The 15436-nt window shown below is 32.6% G+C and overlaps 1 protein-coding gene across 1 annotated transcript; it reads right to left on the reverse strand.

Annotated features, from left to right (window-relative positions):
- Nucleotides 1–881: 881 nt before the first annotated feature.
- LOC142356000 (uncharacterized) lies at nucleotides 882–14324 on the reverse strand. Its single transcript, XM_075407992.1, has 5 exons — nucleotides 14231–14324; nucleotides 13802–13952; nucleotides 3623–3762; nucleotides 3259–3384; nucleotides 882–995 (listed from the first exon to the last, which is right to left on the reverse strand). Exons 1-4 carry the CDS (start codon nucleotides 14290–14292, stop codon nucleotides 3354–3356), a joined length of 384 nt encoding a protein of 127 aa, XP_075264107.1. The 5' UTR covers nucleotides 14293–14324; the 3' UTR covers nucleotides 882–995; nucleotides 3259–3353.
- Between the last annotated feature and the right edge of the window lie 1112 nt (nucleotides 14325–15436).

The raw sequence follows: 15436 nt of genomic DNA on the forward strand, positions 1-15436 counted from the left end.
CCTACCAGAGATGTTCCCATTCAGTGACACATTTCTCATCAAACTCATTTTGTACTCTGACCTTAATTATTGAAAATTTGTTTTAAGGACATATTGAGAAAAAACATAGACAAAAATAGACAAAATTTTAACAATAACTTGATAAAACTTTGTCAGGTAACAACTCCTTGCGCATATTGAAACATGAGATAATAGAGATCTCCAAGATTTCCCAAATTGTTTTTTTGCCCGAGTTGTTTATTGAAAGATACAAAGCAACGAAGCTACTTTCGTTCACTCTTTCTTTCTTTCTTTCTGTCTTTTTTCTCTCCTCCTTTTTTTATGCCTTCTTTTTTCTTTCTTTTTCTCTTTTGTCTTCTCTTTTTGTCTTTTTTCTTTCTTTTCTTTTTTCCTTCAAAACAGGTGATATTGCAGGCCGTTCTTTTAAACTTATTCGTCGTTTCTCATGTAACTCACTTTTTTCTGGAAAAATTATTTATTCTCAGTTGCTGTCATTTTCTGTAATATCAACGGTGGAAGAGTTTGCGTTTGGCATAATATCAACCGCTAATCTTGGTCACAATTAAATTTTTTTTCTAACCTTTCGTTCATTTTCAGAGCTGAGTTTTGAGGTGAATTTTTTCAAACTGGCAAAGTTCTTGCAATGCTTAATAATAACAGAAGAATCTGCTTCTTCTTTTCTTTCCAAAACATTCTAGTTGATATAGTTACTTTTGAAGTTATGATATGCTTCAAATTTTAAAGGCACTTTAGATTTTTGCTAAAATTTTTAAAGCCGCTTCAAACAAAAGACCCTAATTTATCTACTTCATATGCTTCAATGAGTCGTTTTAAAAAAAGTTAGGTCAAATAAATCTTTGATTTAAGAAATTAATAAGTTTCTAGCGATCACCAATCTGTTTTTGTTTTACTTGACGGGAAAATTTTAATCAGACTGTCCATTCCGCTCCGAAGCCAACTGAGTTTCTGTATTCTAGGTGAAGTCACATTTCCGCCTGAAAAAGGGCACATTTGAACACCAGCAAAACTATTTCAAGCAGTGATAAAAAATAGCGTCCACGAACTAAGAGCTCTACCCCCGTATTTTGTCATCAGAAAATTCAGAATAGGCAATCAATTAAAAAATGGCAACTTTAAATTCATATCAACATACAAAAATATTAGAAAAAAGTGGATCGAGAAATTTCTATCCAAACAACAACAATGCATTTGGACAACCTTATCTGGTCTAACGAGAGGGATTAAAAAAAATTTTACAGATAGATAGATAGGCTCAAGTTGTTTCCATTTTCCAACAATGATGTAAGTGATTTTTACTCTTGAGTCGTTTCAATTTTTTAACAGCTTTAAAATCAGGTTACATTTAGCAGCCAAAATTTTGGCAATTCTGCCCCTTAATTTTGTCGACCTCTGTCAAACTGTATTAACCAGTTGAGCAGCAGAAATGAAATTATTTTTTGTTAGAAAGCACAATGAGAATTCCCGAAAAATGAGAATTTCCACAAGAATTTTCTTATGTGCCACCAGTGGCAACCATGGATCCTCAAAATTTCAAATCAAGGATTAAACAGAAAACTAAAATCATTCTTCATTTAGTTTACTTTATTGGAAGTTTACTATATTCATTAAGTTTACTTTATCTCTTCTGACACTTCTGAGCCGTATTTAGTTTGTGTGGATGAAAACTGCTCGGTAGACAAGATGAGGTCAAAATAAAGTTATTGTTTTAAAACAACGGAAATATACTGATTCATTAGCGACACCTTATTGATATTTAAAAGGATTTCATTTCGTACCTTAGCTTTCGTAAAACAAACATCACTTGAACCTCTAAGCACAATCAAAAGTGTTTTGTGTTATAGTAACTACACTACCATAGAAGGGACCACATATGATCATAATTAACAAAAAAAAGACTATCCATAAGAAATACCATAAGACTTACCACAAGAACCATATGAGGTACCGTTCTCACCATAAGAAGTACAGAACATGATACCTTAATTAACATAAAACGGACAATATATAGAACCTATCACACCAATAATTGCAACATATATGGTATTTTGCTCACAGTGTATCGGACCGTATATATAATTCATCAAAACCATTAAAAAACCGAGTGCGTTCACAACTTGTATGAAAAATAACTCACCATAAAAATTAGCATATAGTGTTTTACGAACTATAACAAGGGCATAAACTGCTTTTTTGTATGGTTTTGATGGTTCGTATATGATCTGTTCTATAGTATGTAAAGGGTCATATATGGTACTTTTCATGATACGTAAAATTGGGAACAATGGAAGTAATTTTACTCTTAAATGCCTGCGTTCAATTAAGATTTGTTATTAAATGAAAGACTCCAGAATTAAATAAAATCACATTTTTCAGGTTTTAGACGTAGTTAGTTAACTATGATATACACAGAAAACAAATGCAATTTGTTAGTTGAATCAGTTGAAATTTTTGTATCTTCTGTTGGTGATCAATATTCAAGAATTATCCCAAATTTTAAGGTCCTTGTCAGCACAAATTTTTTTTCAATTGTTCCATTTATATTATATTTCAATCAAGTACCAAATTGTTTGCAAATAAATTTTTTCTCCTTTTGTTCAAAGAACCTATTTTTTCAAGAAAAAGGAAAAATGGACAAAACAATGGGCCGAACGATGGTATAACTTTAACTGGAAAAAAATAAAACTTTAGTTTCTACAGGTAGTATATGTTTCAGTTATCCAACTAATTTTAAAAAAAATTAGACTCAGAGAAATCTTTTTTAGAACTGTTGTCGCAAATTATGTGTTGTGACAATTGGTTGCTTAAGTTTTTAGCGTTTCACAATCATAATATAAAAAACGAGTGAGTAAAAGTCAATTAAAAATAAGGTTAAATACTATATATAGAGAAGATTTTCATCTGAAATCAGTTGATCTTCAGATGACTATTTTCTTTTAAAATTAAAGTTTACCGCAGGGAATTCCTTTTTCGCGTAAAATTGGTTCTGTCGAAACTATTATTTCAGCCATAGGATGTGGAAAGATATAAAGTATTTACATTTTGATAATCAAAGATGGCCTTTAAAAGTTTAAAAAACTGACATCTATCCCGAATTATGGAAAAAGCATCGCCGTTAGAAGCACTTTTATACACATTTTCCCAAGTTCCCGATCTTGAGCCACCCACAAACTCATTCGATAGACAATTTTTTTTGAGAAAAAGGAATTTTTTTTCTCATATTTGTTTTGTCATTCAAACCTGTATTATAGTAGTGTGTAGGCCCCATACCAATTCCACAATTGTATTTTGTTCTAAATCATACTTTCTGAGTGATCAAGGAACAGAGCCACTTGTTATGTTTGTCTGTGCGTCATCGATTGATATCTAGTAAATACAACTAAATTTAGTTAAATAGTCGTTCGTCCCATTTCATTAGAAAATAGTGCCATCTACCTCTATGATAAGACTGCAATTAAAAGACAATCAAGATTGTAACTCAACATATCTCACTAGGTCATACACTAACTGATAAATTGCCACATAACAGGCCTCAAAATGTGTGTAGAATTATCCCAATTATCCTTTTGTGTGAAATCATTTTCAGCTATTCGTTTTCACTCACTGGCTCCTCGTCAGAAGGGAGTGTGAAAGTATTTGTTTTAGGGTCAAAATCACACTCTTGTATACAGTAAGCCACCACTTGTCCAGCGACCATTGTAATTTTGCTGGATTGTTCTTTGGCAGACGCTGCACCAGCAGAAGCTAGATCAAAGATTGCGGAGTTTAAATGATCAGTGCGTTCTGTAAACTTAATTGAAGCTGGAAAAAATTGATAATTTGCTCTTTCTCACTGCAGCGATTAATTAGAGGGGTTTAATGAGAGAAAGACATCTTGTTTCTTATTCAGTTCTGGCTTTTCAGCCTAAGCACTGGTTTTCCATTCTCTCGTTTTTCATACTTTTAATTGACAACCGGACGTGTCCAGAAAATGTGTGATTGGAAGAAATTATGACTTCTTGGTTGAAGATTCGCCAAAAAAAGATGAATTGAAAGTTTTTTTTTGCTGCGAGGTGCCCTCAGGTTGCGCTCCTTGTTCAAAATGACTTATGCAAATCCCATCCAGACCATTTTTGCTTATGCAATTGCTCAGATAGACCAATAAAAAGAAACTCGGTATTTTTTTTGGATGCAATCAATATTTGCAATTAATTTTTGATGATGCCTTCGACAGTATAGAGAGCTCATGAAAAAAGTTAAATAGCTTAACCACTCAAATGGAATAATAAATTTCACCCTAAAATTTTTGTTTTGTACTTCCGGATTGTGCGGTGAAGGCTTATTTAGAAAAAATATATTTAAAAACATCTATGGTGCAGACTTTAGCTCGACTATGACCCTCTCGTCTGTGAAGCAGAAGTTGTCTCGCATATATTGCAGAGTTTGGTGCGTCTGTGGGGCCAACTTTGGCTCAACCGTAAGTACTCGGTGCGTTTTTGTGACTCCCTAAAAATGTTTTCCTGTGTATGTTTGTGCTTCCACAATTTTATGCGTCATAAACGAAGACAATCTTAAATCTCGACCTGGGCCTCTAAACATGGCTGATTATACAGTGAAAGGAGATAAACCTTTTATGGATAAAAATCATCTATGAATGAAGTATGGATAAAAAGATCTATAACCCTAGCATAAATCCTCTTAACGCCGCAAAACAAAACCAGGTCGTCGTCAAATTTTTTTGACAATCATAAAGCATCCCAAAAATGGACACTTGTCCTACAATTTTATTTGAATATGAATTGACTTGAACTTAAAAAGTACAAACGTGACCCTGCATACTGAGAAAGGCACATTTTGATTGAATCTAGAATATTATTTTAAGATATTGATATGTCTAAAAGGAGGAAGTGAGGTAAAAGGAAGAAAGTGTAAATATCAAACCTACCGTACAAATGATGGAACGCATTCCCTCATCCAGGTTTGGTTATTAATCTCTATACATGATGTTTAATTGGTATTGTTGGTTTCAGTCGAAGACAACTTCTCATTTTATTTCCAAAAAAATTCTCTAAATTTAAAAGAATTGTGCTTTTCAGGGTATGATGTACTTCAGAGGTTGTTGTTTTTTTCCGTCTTTTCTATAGTTCGTTGGCTTGCACAAACTGTATAACAAACAATTCATGCAAAAATACTGACAGAAATCAAAAAGTGCAACCAAAATGACTTCTCAAAATCAGCTCCGTTTTTGCAAAAATTTTTTGCTCAAATATACTTTTTGGAGGATAATTTTTTGTTTTTCATTGGACACACTGTCTGCTGTTATTACATAATACGCCTCATTTTGCGCACACCGTCTTCAGTTTCTATTACACGATTTACAGTTTTTTTATATTTGTCATAGCGATTACCACAAGGATGCCTCTTCGAGAAGTACCCAAGTTTTGGCTGTTGTCGGCAAGGATCCCAAATTTTCACACTGATCACAACTTCAATAGGAATGTCAGGAAAAAGAATGGAAAAAGGCTGAGGAAAACATTTTGCAAATAATGTGGCATTTTAGTCTGAGTTGTAAACCAATGGCGAATTTTTAAAATTATTTTCATTAAAAAAGTGAACATTTACAAATATTTTTTTTGGAAACTCTTTGAAAACCGTTTGCAAATATTTGCAAAATACAGGATTGTTTTACAAAGTTTGCAAATCATTTGCAACTTTGTGAAAATTTGACATTAGGTTCGAAAGAGAAGTATTTTTTGGATTGTTGTTCCGACCCTCTTGAGGGGGGAGGAACTATATACTCAAATGGGTTTTTTTTGTTCCGTGAATTTTCGCCGCTCGATATATTCATCGTAGAGAGTTGAGACTGGTATCATTAGAAAGCTCGTCCAGCGTAGAATATGGAATTAAAAAGATTTTTTTAATTTTCGTTTTCTATAGGGAGTTATCGAGGTTTAACCTTCTGAGAAAAGAAGAGTGAATTCACGTTGTTTTTATTCACATTTTCCGGAACCTTTGCCTAAATTTTCGTCAATTTTGCTAAAATTTGCTATAATTTTTAAGAATAGTGTCGTTGATTTTATTTTTGAAGACAAACAAGCGTTGTTGATTGCTTTGATTTAATTTTTTTGGTCAAAAAATCTGGATAAACATTTCAAAATTTAGACTTTTTCATCAAAAACAGCACGAAATAAGCTACTTTAGTCCACTTTGATTAAATTTGCCGACAGTACACCCCCAAACAACACTCATACAATCTTTGTAGATTCAGAGGGGGGCTAATTCTTCTTCAGAGTCCGCTGAGAGTGCACTGTAGTTAAAACTTTGCCGTTTTTTGCTAACTTTACTCGTTGATTATCAAAAATGCAGAATTTATTTTGAGTTTTCAACTAACAAATTATCTATATCTACAACATTCGAAAAATCAATTGTTCCTAACGGACTATAAGTATTAGCAGGACTAGTTTTGGGCCATTCTTGGACTGTTACAATCCAAGAAATCGGGTTGTAATCAGTCGGTCTTTTTTTTAAAAAAAAAAAAAGACTTTTTTTTAATAATAAAGAACAGAACATATCAAATCAAAGCTCAGGAGTGATAGGTTCAACCAATTCGCTTGCTATGCAGCTCCAATTTAATGCATTTAGTTTTTTAATTGATAGTTTATGGTCGTTTCTTTTTTTTTAAAATAATTGACTTTTCAATAAACAATGGCTTAATTAAATTTTCCTCTAATTTTTTCTTAATTTGTTCAATTTCCGGCTTAGTGTCAGCAAAGAAAGACTGCTTCTCCTTTCTACTAATTTAACATTTATTCTCGGTTGCAGTTTTAAGCCTCGAGTTATTGTTTTCTGGCTTTGATACTACAAAATTTCAGATTTTTGTTTGTTTTGATATTTGCCAGTTTTTCACGTTTTCTAATTTTGTCACATTATCACATCATTGACAGTTCTCATGTCACCTTATTAGCATTCCGAATAAGACAAAATTGAACATACTAAAATCTTGAAAGATATACATCATCTTTTTGACGGTCTCGACGCCTCTTTCTTGAAGAAATCAATTGAATTTTTTATTTTTGTCTCTAACTGTCATTTATACTTTTTCGTTTCGGTCGTATGAAATTTCCTGTATAGTGATGGCTTTCATTGGCTTTTCATGGAAAAATAGAAGAACCGATATTCTGATATTAGTAGATAGCTGATGGCTTTCATGACTTTGAAAACAATCGTTTTCCGAAAAAAACTTTTTAACTTCGCAATTTTGTTCTTTTTATGATTCTTTTTGTTACCTAATCTCGTTAGTTAATTACAGGTCAAATATGACATTATGGGTGTCAAGGGAATAAAAGGGATTGGCGTCCCAAAATCTTTTTTTTAAAGAATTTGTTATAACCTTACTGGCTTCGACACCGGTTTTTCACAAAAAAAAAGGAAAATTAATTTGATTTTTGTCATATTTGACGTTCTTTTTGTAGATGCAAGAAATATTCTGGATAATTACAGGTCTCGAGGGCTTCTTTTTCATAAATAAACGACCCTATTTAAATAGCTCTTTTTGTAATTAATGCCTTTCATGACATTGAATATAAATTTGTTTCGAAAAAAAAATTAGAAGTATTACATACTTTAGCACTTCGCTTTTTTGTCTACTTGTTACCTAGTCTTACTAATGAATGGCCACGTACTACATTATAGCTGTTTGAAGAAGGCGCAATCAAATATATTGGCTTGACGGTTTTGACAGCGTTTTCTGGCAAGTTTCAATTGAAATTTTGTTTATTCTTTGTTGTTCTTTTTAGCCGCTTTAAAAAATGAATAAGGACAGGTCCTAATGCCCTTCTATAGAAGCAGCAGTGGTGATCGTAAATTTGTGGTATTAATTGATTCCTAATGGTATTTATTACTTTGAAGTTAACCGTTTCAAAAAAAATAAGTTAATTTTTTTACTTTACTGTTTTTGTTCTTTTTTGTATAATTGCTACCAAACCTTTGATGGACTGGTCGGATATGTTTTCTGGTGATTTATAAGTTATTTTTGTTTAGTTTTAGATTTATCTGACGGTATGTTGACTTTGTTATTAAATTTAGTTTTTAAGAGGGACATAAATTTTTTGATGTAATTAATGTTTGTTGTTGTTGTTGTTTGATTTTGCTGTTCGTCTTGACTCGCTTTCTTAATATTGACATATTACAGCAATCTAATGCATCAATGTTTACTCCACTGAGTTATTTGCTTTGGAGGCTATCTTATCGTTCATACAGAATTTTTTGAAAAAGACTTGGGCTTTTTTGGGATTCGCAAAAAATAATTTTTGGGTTTTTCTATCTGTTCCTCATTTGGTAGACAATTATGCCAAAATTGTGGATGGTCGGGGTCGGAACTTTATGTGCCATCGCACATAACCGAGCCGCCTTGTTTGCATTTATATTCTCTTCTTGTTTGTTTTCCAGCCAAATTTTTGCAAAATATTTCGGGGGCATAAACGGAAAAGATCACTTAATTTATAACTCTTAATCGGAGTTTGCGAGTAGTGTTCAGCCATAACCAATTCATTGACCTATACCCAGGATTTTTAAACTTACCTTTTGCTTCGAACTAGAAAAAAGTAGAATAGGATCCATCTTAGTATTATGCAAATACCACATACAAAAACTGCATAAACTGTATTATAAACCCCTGTGTATGACTTGTGAGAGGTCAGTGTTACGAGAGGACAGGGACAAGAGTTGCTCTGGAGCCCGAATGAGCCTTCTCCAAACCTGCTAGAAGTACTATCTAAAAACGTCCCAGGATGAAGTCCGGGACCCCTGGAATGTCTCATGGCCTCTTTAGTTTTCCAAGAAGTTCGTTAAAACTACCACTTTCTCCACCAAATTAAATCAAGTTTGTCACTCGTTCTCACGACCATGTTTTAAGAATAGGTTTATGAGCGCGAGCAACGACCCTTATAAAAGTTTACAAGAATAATAAAATTGGCGAATTGGCTCTAAAGTAAAAATTAACTAATAAATTTTGGTTTTAGATACTGATTATCTTATTCTCAAAATTTTCCCGTCATTATAAAGTTTTAGTTTTTTTAGGGTAAAAATTATAGTTTGCTGGTAGATGGAAAATGGCTGCGATATCTATATAAAAGAGATACAATGCTGAGATTTCACAGTTTGATGTAACTATTAACTAAAGGTAACAAATAGCCTGGATTTATTTAATCAAAAAATCTATGACACATGTCACTATCAAAATTAAAAATGAAAGGCGAAACGTAAACTAAGCACCACAATACCTGGAACTAATAATTATCTTCATTTTTTAAACTATGGCTAATTGGACGCCAATCAGACGACCAGTCTTTAAAAAGGCAAAGAGGCAGAGAAAAAGGAAACAAAAAGAAGAAATTGTATATAAGTAATAAAAACAGTTAGCTGCACTTTGATGAACTAGTAAAACGCATTTAAAAAACATAGAAACACTTGCAGCCTCTACTAACAACAAGAAGGCTCGCTAATGTGCGTTAGCACATAATATTCCGACCCCGCTCATCTACATTTTTCACTTAATTGACTACCAAATAGTCAAGAGATTTAAATAACTAACATATCGTTCGAAAAACCACTAAAGGAATAAACAATCTACTTACAGGGCCGATGAGACCTGTCATTAATGTGACTACCAGAAAAGACGGCGAAAAGAATCAAATAAATACAAATTTTAATTACGACCAAAACTCGTTGTCCATTTGTTTAAAACAGTAATTAACCAATTCACAATGGCATCAGATAAAATTTTTACTAAAAAATTAACCAGTATTTCATTAGGCAAAAATATGGGACTTTTCCTCAGTGCGATTTGGTACAAGTCGACAAGAAAAAACCAAAACCGCAAAGTTTAAAAAACATTGCTTTCTTTTGAAAAAAATGATGTCAAACTGATTAGAAAATTAAATATCACTTGAACGCAATTAAAGACCAATTTGTTCCTCCATAGAAAGTTATAAAACCCTTTTATTATATAGACTATATCAAATGACTGTAAAAAGAACAACAAAGACAAGCAAAAAAAACACAAAAAATGTACGAAAACGGTGTCCCAGCCAATTAAACATTAAGTTGTTCAGTGAAAATAATAAAATAAATTGATTGTTTTTTTTCAAAAGGCAACAGCACCGTCCAATACTGTATTACTGTGAAAATGAAACACCGACCTAAAAGAATGGGCAAAATTTAAAAATCACGGACTTTATTATAAAACACTTTGTACCAAAAACAAAGAGGATTTGAGGAATATAAAACCGTCATAGAGAACAAAGGGTAGCTGACTAGAAAAAGGTTGTGACTTGTCTATAGAGATACTAAGCTACAAAAAACAGAAACAACATTGGCAAATACAAAGTTCATTGTCTTTTTTTTAAAAAAAAATACAAATGTTCTCAAAATTCATTAAAAACATAATAAACAGAAGGTTAAACTGTTTATCTTCCAATTTCTTAGAATAACAAATATGCGCGATACTAGTGAGACTGTGTCATAGGAGTTTAAAATAATAATAAACACAAGCAGAACTTTAAGAAAATTCACAAACAAAACTAAACCACAATGTTTAAGCCATTGAATTTAGACAAAACTAACCGCGAGAAAACCAAAGATTCACTTACGGCTCCTTTGGAAAACATAAATTTTTCTGTAGAAGTTCTATCTCAAAATTGCAACAACAAGAACCGCAAACATTGAGAAGTATTTGAAACTCACAAAATTTTTCTGAAACAAATTGACTAAGACATCAGTCAAAACGTTAAACGAACATAGAAATTACTGTTTAGTTCATCAAAACTTTCACAAAATATCTCAATGAAAAACCAAGTGACGAAAAAGATAGCAAATTTTAAAATACAAAATGTGACGGAAACTGGAACAAAAGGAGAAGAATTGAAGGACACTTTTTTCTTTCTGGAAAAAAATTATTTGAAAGTCATTGGAACCCTAAGCTAAATAGCAAATATCATTTTTTGATTTCATTTAAATTTCTATGGTTGACCTTTGAGAACTTGAACTACCCAATATAAAGCATACGACAACAAAGAAATATCAACAAATACAGAAGAACTTTAAAAATCTCTGCCAAATTTTGAATGACAGCTGTGTCGCAGCCCTTAAAATCATAAGCCCGTAAAACCATAAAACATAACTCTGTTCAATAGGGTGTTTTAAAGGTTTCATTTAGTTGTATTTTCCAGTAATAGACCAACGAAACAGCAAATGATTACCAAAAAAGCAGCAAATATAGGCAATTTTCCACAAAAATTGCAAAACTTTGTATGAACACTCATAGTATCAAAACCAAGAAACAGTTATTTACAAAAAACTGCCACAAAGACTGATTTTTATCTTATATGAAAACCAATTTGACCTGTGTTTTTTTAGAGAAAGCTAAAGGTTGACAGGAATGAAAAAAATTTGACAATAATTATAAATTACTGACATTTTCTCTAAACAAATAAATTCAATGTCTCAAGAGATATTAGATAGAAAAATGGTTTTCAAAGTTTCACAAATAATTTTGAAGAAGCCTTATAAATTTTTATCTTCTTTATCAGTCTTAATTAGTTAGACTGAGCAGTCAGACTGCAAAAAGAATATTAATTGAAGGCAAAACAAAGGAATTCAGGTAAAGTTTACTAAAACTCTTCGCCAAAGCCATAAAACCATTAGATTTTCTCTTTGGCCATGTTTTCATTTAATAGTGGTTGTCATTAAAAAATCCATGAATTGAAAATTTTGTAAGTAATTAACATTAAAAAAACAGTAAAAGCAAAGTTTTTTGAAAGAGGCAGCGGCCAAATAAAGATTAAAAAATTGTAATAGTAAAAAGCCTTGATGAAAATCAAACTTATTCTTGATTTTTCTGCCCGCCTGAAAAAGCATCAAGTTGTTCCAAATAATTGTGAATGAGATCAATTGTTAAATGAAATAATTGAAAAACAAAAAACCATGATGCATTTTGTATAATTAGTATGTTAAACTTGCAAAAGAACGGCAAAATTCTAGTTAAAGAAGAATTTACAAGGGGGCAAAATTTCATCTAATTCTCTTTCGGAGTTTACGGATGTTGTGTCAGCGGTTTATAGTTCTCTACTCCCGGCAAGTTAAATAAAATGGACCAGAAATGCAAACTTTGTGCTATTTTTGAAGAAAAAAACTCTGAATGCTCAAAAATTTGAGCCAAATAAAACTTCAATCTGACAAATCAGCATTGCTCTTCCACCCCTTACAGTAAAAATTACACTCTAACGGTAAAAATTTAAACCTTTTTTGAGTTATTATAGCAAAACTGAGAAAATTTTAGCAAAATTTACTTAAAAAATGATTAGAAACTGTCGAATATTCACAAAACTGTAAACCTGGATAACTCCCTTTAAAAAAACGAAATTCGAAAAATCTTTCTAATTCCATATTCTAAGATGCACGTGCTTTCTAATGATACCACTCACAACTCTCTACGAAGAAAATATTGATCGGCCAATATTGACTGAACAAAAAACCCATTTGAGTATATAGTTCCTCCCCCCCCCCCCCCACAAGTGGGGTCGGAACAAGAATTCTATTGATATGTAATGTTTTCCCCATTTGAAATTATTTGTTTTCATGAAAACATAAACTTTTTTGATTTTGTCGTTTTTGTTCTACTTGTTACCGAGTCTCATCAAAGACTGGTCCCATGTTTCCCTAGTGAAAGTAAAATAGTTTGTTCAGTTTAGTGTTTATTTGACAATCTATTGACTTTGTTATTAAGTAGTCTTTTTAAAGAAAAATAGTGAGTTTTTGGATGTAAATATTTGTTATTTTTGGATTTTTTTGGCTGTCTTGTCTCGTAGTCTTAACAATGGCAGGTCTGATCGACCCACTAATGTGGCATTAATTAATTTACTAAGTGATTTGTGTAAAGCAATTTTTCTGTGCATTCAAAATTTATTTTTGATCAATATGTAAGATTTTTTTGAGAATTTTCAATATCTTCCTCATTTGGCAGGCAATTAAGCCAAACTTGTGGAAAGTGGGTTAGGAACAATATATACAAACGCACATTACCGAGCCTCCTTGTTTACTTGTTTTTCTATTTCACTGTTTGTTTCTTGCCAGAAGAGTTGTTTTAACCGAGCAATTTGAGTATATAGTTGCTACCTCTCAATGAAGTGGGGGTCGGAACAAGAAACTCGAAAGAAATTAAGGTACGAATTTAAAACAATTATCAAATACCGAAACACCTACGCATTAAAACGTAAGCATTAAACAACAATTAAAAGAGAAAAAAGAGGATGACCTGGAAAAATTTAAGTTATATTTTTGCTTGTGAAAACTGCTCTTTGTAAAAAAATCAGGTAATTCTTACTGGCAAATAACAGTGGCATAGTTTTAAATACAAAAATTAAAAAAAATCTTTCAATTGTTAAAAGCACCCAGATGAGGACAATAATAGTTTGCTATTGCAGATATTAATGACGTTATATGAGAACTTGTTATGGAGTATAGTCAATTTGGTCACGAACGACCAAAACGGCTCTAAAATTAGCAAATTGCATTTTTCAAATCTAATGTTTCCAGGTGTTTTCAAATAGGTTTAAAGTTGTCAACATCCTTGTCAAGACCAACCTCAAAACTTCAAATCCACATGAGTACGAAAAATATAAACCAGATAAAAAAATCTGCAATAAGTGTGGTCGATTTTTTCAGTGATATATTTGGTCCACGCTTTTCAACTAGAGGATCCCCCCTCCCTCATAATAACTTTAGCTAATTTAATCAATAGACCTACCGTAGACATTAAAAATCCTTTGGAGGAGATGAACTCCTTCTGTAGCGTAACAGTAGCCGGATTGGAAACCACGTACACTTTGGTCACCACAGCCAGCACTCTCTTCTGTCCAGGTTTAGTTAGTTGCGCCACCACTGCGGGAGGTACAGAGCTAACAAATAAGAGACCGATGCTTTAACAATAAGTGCTTATTTAAAAGACAACTATTCAATGCAGCAAAGATAGGTTTTTATTAATAGATCCTGAAAAAAATGATAAGCTGAAATCTGAATTCATTAACTGAAATATTTGCTTTAAAATTTTGCCATTTGAATTGGTCGGTGTCTTCAGCAAAATAGTTCCATGCACAAAATGTTACATAATTGTTATGAATAATATTTTTTTCTGATTGGTCGAATGCGCTGTTGATAGGTTAAAAATAAGACTTACAAGTCCTTGATGGCATCTTTGTTCATATCGACTCTTTTGATCTCACCAAAGTCGGCATCCATATCATAATTAGCCGACACGCGCTGATTTGCGCCTACCTTCAACAGACATTAAAGTCCATTACGACACAGAGGTATGCCCCAAAATTTCCGCCGTAGTGAAATTGGCTCGAAAATTAGATACATACAATGAAAGAAATTAGGAGACACCCTTTGTATCTTACTACTTTTCGCAAAAGGGGTTCCGCCAATTTTGAGAAAGAAAAGAACATTCGGAACAAAAAGTAGGTTACAAGTCTTGTAGCAAGTTTCCGCTCAATTTAGGTATCTATTATTCGCGCGCATTTTGGGCAAGCAATAAGCACTAAGCACGCAATAAGCACGAAAAATTCCTCGCACTTCAAATGCTTTGTATATCAATGTGGGACTGGCCAATATTAATAAGTAGTAATAAATAGTACTAAGAAGTAGTCATAAGTAGTACTAATAAGTAGTAATAAGTAGTAATAAAGTACTATAAGTAGTAATAAAGTACTACTAGTAGTAATAAGCTAGGCTTTATTAAATAAGTAGTAATTAAGTTAGGCTTAATTGTGGATTATATGCGAAATCGAGCTACATTGCGTGCAAAAAATTGATGCATAAATGGAGCAGATGCGGGATACAAGCCGTGCGGAAAATAGGTTATAAAGTTTGTACTTGTTTTTCGCGGCTAGGATTAGGACACTTTTGCGAACACGGGTTGCTATTTGTCCTTCCATTTTGCCGGCTTCTGCTAAGGTAGCTATTTTCTGCTAAATTTTTCCTTTTCCAATGTATTAACGTAGTAAAAACGAACACGAGATACACGCATCGGGCATATCTGCCCTCGACGATTTGGGTATACCTCTGCGTCGTAATGTCAATACTTTTTTTGACATCGAATTCTATTAAAATTTCATTTGGTTTGTTCAGTAAGAAAAACAAACTATAAGTTCGGGCGAATTGCTCTGAAACGACCGGTGAGTGCTTGTCTGTGGTAGCAGCTAGCTGGGCTTGGGGAGTTTGGCTCAAATTTAATTGAGAGAAGGAGAAGAGGGGAGACAGAGGTCCAAGCTTCCACAAAATGCCTTTCACAACATGAGCATTTGTCTGTTTATCCATTTTTGAGGACGAAAACTCAAAAGCGTCAAACGGAAAATAAAAAAGCGAAAAATTGCTTTAAAAG

The sequence above is a fragment of the Convolutriloba macropyga genome, unplaced genomic scaffold, assembly GCF_964194025.1.
Source record: "Convolutriloba macropyga unplaced genomic scaffold, txConMacr16.3 SCAFFOLD_5793, whole genome shotgun sequence".
In the NCBI taxonomy this organism is placed as follows: domain Eukaryota; kingdom Metazoa; phylum Xenacoelomorpha; order Acoela; family Convolutidae; genus Convolutriloba; species Convolutriloba macropyga.

Bases quoted from the DNA above. Each gene is read 5' to 3' on its own strand.
- LOC142356000 (XM_075407992.1), bottom strand. From the start codon at position 14,292: ATGGATGCCGACTTTGGTGAGATCAAAAGAGTCGATATGAACAAAGAT. The intron at 13,953-14,230 runs GTAAGTCTTATT...CTTATTTGTTAG, and splicing joins AAAGATGCCATCAAGGACTT to CTCTGTACCTCCCGCAGTGG. The intron at 3,763-13,801 runs GTAGGTCTATTG...TCTTTGATCTAG, and splicing joins AAGGATTTTTAATGTCTACG to CTTCTGCTGGTGCAGCGTCT.